An 8,942-nucleotide genomic window follows, 5' to 3' on the forward strand; every position below is an offset into this window, starting at 1 on the left:
AACAATAATTTTGTGAGCACAGCAAAAACTGCAGCTCTCATTTAAAAACTACATGGTTGGTATTTTAACGCTGTCTAAACTTGATTTTGTCCAATAAATTCACCAAAGCTCTCTTCTAACATTTTTATATATATTTGTAATACATATATATATTTCAGTTGTAATCTCTGCAGCACCTTTACAGCATTCAGATAAACACCAATACATAATACCATCCAGTGGTGTAGTGGAGGGTGCGTGTGGGTATACAGGGTGCCCCCCAACCCCCAAGCTAAATAAACTCTTTTAAACCTTCTTGCAGGGTGTCCGCGGGGTCTTGAAAAGTATTAAAAGTTGATCAGTCAAATGTCAGAAAATTAAGGCCCTTAAAAAGTATTAAAAAGTCTTAATCGCGATTTTATGACGTATTAAATTTTCTTGGCATTCAAACTTTGACAGAAAGTATCCATGAATGTATAATTTATTTTCCTCCTCGCAACTATTACAAACAACGATGTGTAGGTAGGCACACTCGGACTGCCACTCGGGGCTGTGCGCGTACCTGTGTGACATCACGAGACGGCGCACGTCCAGGCGCCAAACAGAGGAGCAAAAGACAATAAAAAATCCGTCTCATCTTATCTGAGTTCTGTTGTATGTTTGTGCTCCATATATTTAACTGCAAACTACAACTGATTAGTAAGTTAAAGATGCGTTGCTGCTAAAGACAGCTTGAAGTGGCGATGAGGTCTTAAGGTTTTTTTGGAAGGTCTTAAAAAATCTTAAAAAGGTATTGAAATTAACCTCAGGATTCCTGCATATACCCTGTCTTGGATCAGCTGAAAAAGTCACTGTTTTTTTCTGACTTCCTGATATAAAGGAGTTGAAATGAGAACAACCTGAAACATCTACAGCAGGAACATGACACAGACACATTAATATTAATCCAACAATGTTGGATAAAAAGATGAAACACTGACAGGAAACAGTTTACTGCACTGTGAGCTCTTAAGGGACATTTTGTTGATAACACTTTTTCTCAAATAAGGTTTTGAATACAGTTCTTTAACTTGTCGTGCAGTATTTTTACAGTGTGATACTGGGATTTTCAACTTAACGACAGAAGCTGAATACTTCTCACACCTCTGTTTTCTAGTTGACTGAAGTAAAGGAAAAACTGAGGGAAAGCTGTGGCTATCAGCAGCTGAGCTCTGAGCAGATAAAACACATCCTGATCAGCACGTCTGTGACTCAGAATAACTTTGTTCCAGACAGGAGGGCTGAGTGATTATCAGCAAAGTGAGGAAGCTGGGAACACACCACCTGTCACCTTATGGGAATAAGAGACTACAGGAGCTGAGGTCCAACAGTCTGGTGGTCCGTCGACAGTCCGAACGTTCAGACATGATGAGAGGCCTCTGGCTGCTGCTGGTGCTCGTGGCTGTGGCCACAGCTGAGAGGGTTTTTATTGGGTGAGTTCATCTGTCTCTGCTTTTATTCTATGCTTTAGCTTTTATGTTGGAATCCATGGCTTGGTTTTGGTTGTGACAAACACAGGGGTCGTCAAAATACTTATTATACACTCAGTGTCCATTTTATTAGGTACACCTGGTTGAAAATATGCAGTCTCATGCAGATATCCCTCTGTTCATGAAGGTTATAGTGGTTGTTTTTTAACTGATTCAGAGAACTGTTATTCAGCCCTCAGTTATGTAAATGGGGTGGACAAAAAAATAGAAACACATATCAGTATAATGTCGTACAATTCAACAGAACCACAGCCTCTGAAATGATCATGAAGTTAAATCAACACCTTTTTAAAACTGAACATTATAACCTTTATGAAGGAGGATTTATTGCAGGGCTGTTACATCAGAGTGCTTTCACTTAGCAAGGTGTACCTAATAAACTGGACACTAAGTGTAACTGTACATTTAAAGCCTGCACAGGGTTTCAATACTTTACTCTTCAGTAGGGCCGGGACAATAACAACAGAATCATGGTTTATATACAAAATCTGAGAAAAATCTATCAGTGAAATTCGTCTTTAACTTTATTTATTGAGTGTTTTGTCTCAGGAAATATTAATAAACCAAATCTTACTTGGATGCAGAGTAGAAGCTGTGCAGGTGCTTCTGTGTTTTTATATGAACACAGTGAAACATTAAGACTGTGTCTGGAGTTATGAAGTACATTAACTAACAAATAAACTATGATACCAGAATAATCTTCATTTGGACATTAAATTTCACACCAACACGTTCAGGTCCATTAACTCAGTGTGGAGTTAATTCAGGAGAACACTCAGTCCTCCTTGTTAAATAAAAGTGTTTAGAGACTTGATGAGGTGGATTTTTTCCTCCCTTGGATGCCTCATAATCAGCACGTCACATAACTGTCAGAGTTGAGAAAGAACATTTGTATTCAGTGGGCAGAAAATGATTCCACTTTTTGTTTAGAGGAGGATTAAATCATAATTACAGTCGTATTAACGGGAACACAGTGGGAGCCACGAGTCCAGGCACCGACTGTTCTGCACAATTAAATACTTTTTATATATCGCTGAGCAGTGAATTAAATCCTCCTGGAGTACAGCACATTGAGGTAAGGAAGAGCATCAGCTGAAAACATGAAATGTAAATAATGACGCTCAGACTGTGAAATTAATTTCTTCTTCTTCCAGAGATCAGGTCATCAGGGTCAATGCAGAGACAGAGGAACAGATCCAACTGCTGCAGGCTCTGGAGATGCAGCAGGAGGGGGAGGTACACACACACACACACACACACACACACACACACGCATAATGACTGTGTACAGTACAAACACCTACGTACCAGTTTTCTCAGCTGCTTGTTCCAAACAGTTCCTCATGAACTTCCCCTGAAGTACGAGTCGAGTTCAGCGTGAGATGATCCTCCTGACAGTTTAACAGGTTGAAGGTTAACAGAGTCAGAACGTCATTAAGTGTCAGAGGCCTGGCTCATGTTTCTGCTGCGCCCTCTGATACAGAAATAAACCCAGAGATTAACCTCTCCTCTTATTTTATTCTATTTATTAAATATTTCTGCTCCTCCACAACGTAAATTAATGCACGTCTAAAAACTTTGACTCGATGTCTTTTGGCCTCTTCAAACTTCTGTAATATATATAATATAAAAGTTATAAAAGTGGGTTTGATAAAGATTGCATTATGATGGTTCAAGTTCAAGAAGCTTTATTTGCCATTTGCACAGATACTGAGCACAGGCACGTTGCAATACTTGAACTTTTCTCTCAGTCACAAAACAAGAAACAAAAAAAGAAGAACAAGTTGTTAAAAGAGACAAAGAAACACAGAGGACAGTTTTTGCTGTAGCTCATCATTAGGAAGTAATGTGACAATGTAATGGCTGCAGAATAATGACACCATCTGCATATCAGCCTCGGTTTCACTAAGCAGGTGTGTCTGCCACCTGGTACCATCTCGCAGAAAAATGAAGGCTGGATTTACTACACAAAGGAAGTTTTCCTGTCGTAGCTAAACCCAGGTCAGTAACTAGCCTCAGCAGTGGAAATGACAGATGGTGGAACAACTGAAGTCACTGTGAGAAACAAAATGCAGCGTGTCATGTGTCGTTGGTCGTTACGAGGCTGTGAGGAAAACAGAGAGCGATCCAGTTATCTTTGAGAAAACAGCACCGACAATAATACTGCACCACTTTAAACCTTACAGCGAGGTGACACACTGCATCACAGTATGTAAACTCAGGTGGAGTCAGCAGGTACAGAGGAGCTAATGATACGTACAGATACAGAAGTGGTCCACAGGTCAATAACACTCTGTGAGCTGATGAACGGAGCCTAAAACTAAAACTGGAGCCATGAGTTCATATCTGAAGATAAATGATTAGAGTCCAGTCTGTGATGTCACATCATTTCCTGTCTGATCCCAGCTGGACTTCTGGCTCCACCCGGTCTCCACTGAGCTCCCTGTGGACATCCGAGTGCCACGCTCCAGTTTCAGCTTTGTGACGGAGTACCTCAACGCCCACAACATCCCATACTCTGTCCTCATCAACAACCTGCAGGTACACAGTCAGTCATTAACACACACTCTGATAATGAAACACCTGTGCACCAGAAGAGTCGAGGCATCAAGAGTTCCTGTGTCCTGATTTTAAGACTGAAGGGACAAAATTAATTTGTGTTTTTCTGTACGACACATTCAGGAGCTTCTGGATGAGGAGAAAGCTGAGATGATGCAGAATGAGTTGAAGGAGCGCAGCAGCAGGAGCTTTAACTTCGGAGCTTATCATCATCTGGAGACAGTACGCTCGAGTTACACATGAGACACACACCTTCATCACACACACCTTGTTATAACTCATCTCAGCTTCATATCAGATTCACACCACAGTATTGATTAATGACAAACACACAGGCGTGGAAAGAATACCACAAGTATCTAAGTAGTTACACCACAGTGTGCTGTAGAAATACTGTCACAACTAAAAGTTCTGGATTTGCTCTTAGTTTGGTAAAAAGAAATTCAGTTATCAACATATACTTCAAGTACCAAAAGTAAAAGTTCTCATGATGCAGAATGACACATTTCAGAATAATGTACGTTATATTTCTGGATAATAATCATTGATAGATTATTGTACGCTTAACTTTAATGTTGCAGCTGATAAATTTGGAGCTAATTTTATTTATTTTATATATATTTTTAATGACTGTATATAAAGGACGACATGACAGCTGATCCCTGGTGGCTGGCTACAGTATAGGTCATAAGGTCACAGATGGGACATGAGCCAAACTGAAAACTCAAATATATTTTTCCCAAACATGGTTTCTGTCATTTTAGGTCATTTTCATCACACTGATGTTTGTTCATGGGTTCGCTTTTCTGATAAGTTTGAATTTGTTATTTCATGCTGTTAAGAGGAAGGTCGGTATCATGATTGACAGCTGTGTGAGCCAATCAGTGTGCTCATGATCAATGACACTGCTCAGGATTGGTTGGACAGACTCATGGGCGGAAACTTTACACTGCTGCTTCACTTTGTGGTCACTACTGTGTAGAGTCTGGCTCCAAAAGCACAAGATGGCAGCACTCATATTCAAGGCATTATGAACGTCATCATTTATTAGTTGGTTTTATATTTTGTATGAATAATCTGACTCTGTAAAGTATCTAGTAAAACTTTCAATTAAGTGGAGTACAGTGAAAAGTCAAATATTTGCCTCCAAAATGTAACAGAGTAGAATCACCTCAAGTAAAGTACTGAACTACGTGAGTAAATGCACAGCTCTCCTGTCAGAGCCACAACATGAAGACAACATTGTTGAAGTTGTCACTACCTCTTATCTGTTTTTTCACAGGTTTTTTATTCTGTCAGTTAGTTGATTAGTCGATTAACAGCCAAGTATATGAAATGTATTTGTTTTATGAGCAGACACAGTGTGGCACAGTGATTAAAACCATCTTAGAGTCAGTCTGACATCAGCTCAGCTCGTTGGTTAACTAAAGTTGAGGATGACAAATAAAAAACACCAGATATATTTTGCTTTTTAATCATTATTGTATTTGATTCAGCACATGGTGTTTCCTCTGCTCACAGTATGTTTTAAAATACGGGCCTTTAATTATTAATGATCGAACCTTTGGTGCAGATGGGTAAGTATCTCTATTCAGTATCTCACCTTCCTCCTGTGCCTGTGTTATAACTCGTCCTCCTCACAGATCTACAGCTGGATGGACACTCTGGTGGCTCAGTATCCTAATCTGGTCTCCAAGCAGGAGATCGGGAGGTCGTATGAGAACAGACCCATGTATGTGCTCAAGGTACGACATGTAGCTCACACACACACATTGCACCTACAGTCAGAGTCTTATCAGCAGCAGTTTGAACTCTGTCGACGTGTTTTAGTTCAGCACCGGAGGAAACAAGCGTCCCGCCATCTGGATCGATACGGGGATCCACTCCAGAGAGTGGGTGTCTCCGGCCACTGGACTGTGGACAGCCAACAAGGTAAGACATGTCCACGAGGCTGAGCAACACAGTGATAGATTCAGTTATAGATTCAATTGAAATTTCTTTGATCTCCTGCAGAGACTGTAAGAAAAAGATCCTTTAGGCATTTGTCTCATAATAAGAGCTGAAGTAACAGAAAATTTGATTTTTTTTAACACTGATGAATCATTTCAGTCATATTTCAAGAAAAAAGAACATTTTAAAAAGTCTTATTGTGTTTTTTTGGTCATTTTTCATTTTAAATTGAATATTTTGGGGGTTTTAAATGTTGGATAAAATAAGGATTTTTTCTTCTTTATTTTATTTAGTTCTTTGTTTGTGGATGTTGTTACCTGCAGACGAAGACATGAAAGAGTGTTTTGTACACTTAAAAAATTTACTGTTGAGAATGTCACTCCTACAAAATAAAAGCCTTGTTGTTGTTGTTGCTGTTGTTTACAGATTGCCACTGACTATGGTAAGGACACCTCCCTGACCTCCCTCTTGAACACCATGGACATTTACATGCTGCTCCTGGCCAACCCTGATGGCTACGCTTACACACACTCTAAGGTGTGTCTCTGTCAGTCAGTGGACACATGATGGACTTTTAAACCCTGAAACATGTTTGATCTTACTTCTTGTTTTCCAGGTTTTGTGACATTTTACTTGTCAGGTGAATATTTGAGAGGAAGTTGTAATTGATATGCTTTACAGTTTAGACCCTAAAAAAAAAAAACCATAAACATACTTTATGTGCTTGACTGAGGTGAAACTGTGTGATGTTCAGGACCGTATGTGGCGCAAGACCCGCTCCGAGAACCCAGGCTCCAGGTGCCGCGGAGTCGACCCCAACAGGAACTGGGATGCAGGCTTTGCTGGTCGGTATAGAAGCACACAGGAAATGCCTCTGCTGCTTTGTGTTGAATAACTTAACAGTGTTAATGGTCATGTTGTATTCTCGCTCCAGGCCCCGGTGCCAGCAGGAACCCCTGCTCTGAATCTTACCACGGCCCCTCGGCTCACTCTGAGATCGAGGTGAAGAACGTGGTGAACCTGATCAAAAGCCACGGAAACTTCAAGTCCTTCATCTCCGTCCACGCCTACTCCCAGCTGCTCATGTACCCCCACGGCTACTCCTGCAAGAATGTGGCCCATCAGCCGGAGCTGGTAAGGACGGAGAAACACAAAGGGTTAATTAAATCTGACACCTTTTTCCTCTCAGGAAACAAAGTTGCTCTCACACAGGAGAATCACACAGCGAGGCAGCTAAATTTTATTACAAGCTGATATGGAAACGTCTGTCTGTGTTCTCTTCAATAACCGTAATGATTTAAAAAACCAATATCCTTCCTCCTGACAGCTCTAACAGTCTCAGCTGTTCTACTCAGGGTTACACTGTCTTATCTTATTCAGGCTTTATTACTGAAAATCTAAATTATTTGCTCCTGGATTGATGAATCGACCAATTATAAACTCATCAGTACTTCATATGACAAGTGATCTCCCTGAAGTCAGACAGGAATCCTCTGTTTCAGACAAACTGCTTCCAGTTTTCTTGCATATTCAACCCAGTCACACAAAAAAATGTTGGCATCAAACATTTCTGCAAACCACAGATCTGTTAGTCGTGCACTTTATCATCAACAGTGCTGAGGTGCTTGGTGATGGTTGGGAAAAGATCATGTTTTGGCTTAAAGTACTGCATTTTGGGGGCACAATCCCAGCAGGAAGAGCAGCAGTGTCTCGCTAATAAACAACTGCTTCTCAGGCAACTATCGCAGCAGGAAACACAGCAACTTCTTGGTAAAAGAACAACTGCTTTTTGGACCACATTTTCTTGTATCACTGGGCTGACACACTGGAACTCAATGCAGTAGAGTACTTTCACAGCATGGTGTTGTTACTTTTACTTAATTAAAGGCTCGACTTTAACTACAGTCATTTGTCCTTGTCGTCCCTGCAGGACTCAGTTGGCAGAGCAGCAGTGCAGAAACTCACTTCTCTCTATGGCACCCAGTACAAGGTTGGAAGTATCTGTAAAATCATCTGTGAGTAACTTTATTTTTTCTCTTTTTGTCCATTTAACTTCACTGCATCTTAAATTCAGATTCACCTCAAATGGCTGAAATGTGTTGTTGTAATCATGATAAATAATAATGAACCGATGGGCTCACAGTAAATACAGTAACTTAGGTAAAGAATTATTTATTTCACTTCCTCTAAAAAAACATCATGATTATACAGCTGCTGTCACTGATACCAGCTACTAGTGTCAGTATATCAGACAATAGTAATCCATCTGTAAACATCCATCAGAGAGCACTGACAGATTTATCTTCCGACTGTCAAACGTCCTGCTCAGCATCTGTGTCTGATCACAGTTTTTTGAGAATTCCAGGACTCATTTCTATTTAATGTGTTCATGTAAATCACTGAACACCAGCTGATGTGTTATCAGCTTTTTAAAACTCAAATGTTGTTCAACAAGTGGCTGCCGTCGTGTCCTCACCTTCCTCTCTCCTCTCCTCCTCTCAGATCAAGCCAGCGGCGGCAGCATCGACTGGTCATACGACGTGGGCATCAAATACTCCTTTGCCTTTGAGCTGAGGGACACTGGTCGCTATGGTTTCATCCTGCCAGCCAATCAGATCCTCCCCACGGCCACTGAGACCTGGCTGGCTCTGAAACACATCATGGAGTATGTTCGTGATCATCCTTATTGATCGCTGTGACCCACGGAGGGAAGAGAAACTTTGATATCAGCTAACACTCAAAACAGTTTTCTAGGCTGATGTGTGACGTCTGACTTTAATATCGACCAATAAAGTCATGAACAGCCTCCTTGTGTCTGTCTGTTTGTCTTAATGTGTTCAGCTGTTATACCAGGTCAACTAATTGAGATGTAACACCTGGCATTTCTTTTCAATTACATCTTTTTTCTCGTTACGTGTAACTGAT

At 40.6% G+C, this 8,942-nt stretch overlaps 1 protein-coding gene across 1 annotated transcript; it reads left to right on the forward strand.

The window, feature by feature from the left end:
* The first annotated feature begins 1,293 nt into the window (after nucleotides 1-1,293).
* Nucleotides 1,294-8,823, forward strand: cpa4 (carboxypeptidase A4). Its single transcript, XM_033634528.2, has 11 exons — nucleotides 1,294-1,451; nucleotides 2,663-2,744; nucleotides 3,915-4,049; nucleotides 4,191-4,289; nucleotides 5,711-5,812; nucleotides 5,898-5,999; nucleotides 6,444-6,554; nucleotides 6,772-6,862; nucleotides 6,952-7,151; nucleotides 7,948-8,032; nucleotides 8,520-8,823. The coding sequence occupies exons 1-11, from the start codon at nucleotides 1,384-1,386 to the stop codon at nucleotides 8,705-8,707; spliced, it is 1,263 nt and encodes a 420-aa protein (XP_033490419.1). The 5' UTR covers nucleotides 1,294-1,383; the 3' UTR covers nucleotides 8,708-8,823.
* The last annotated feature ends 119 nt before the right edge of the window (nucleotides 8,824-8,942 follow it).

The sequence above is a fragment of the Epinephelus lanceolatus genome, chromosome 5 (genome assembly GCF_041903045.1).
Source record: "Epinephelus lanceolatus isolate andai-2023 chromosome 5, ASM4190304v1, whole genome shotgun sequence".
Lineage (NCBI taxonomy): Eukaryota > Metazoa > Chordata > Actinopteri > Perciformes > Serranidae > Epinephelus > Epinephelus lanceolatus.

What these genes read in the sequence shown, in the direction of transcription:
- cpa4 (XM_033634528.2), top strand. Translation starts at nt 1,384, where the DNA reads ATGATGAGAGGCCTCTGGCTGCTGCTGGTGCTCGTGGCTGTGGCCACA. An exon ending in TCCTCATCAACAACCTGCAG is followed by an intron (nt 4,050 to 4,190) that starts GTACACAGTCAG and finishes CGACACATTCAG; the next exon opens with GAGCTTCTGGATGAGGAGAA. An exon ending in GACTGTGGACAGCCAACAAG is followed by an intron (nt 6,000 to 6,443) that starts GTAAGACATGTC and finishes TGTTGTTTACAG; the next exon opens with ATTGCCACTGACTATGGTAA.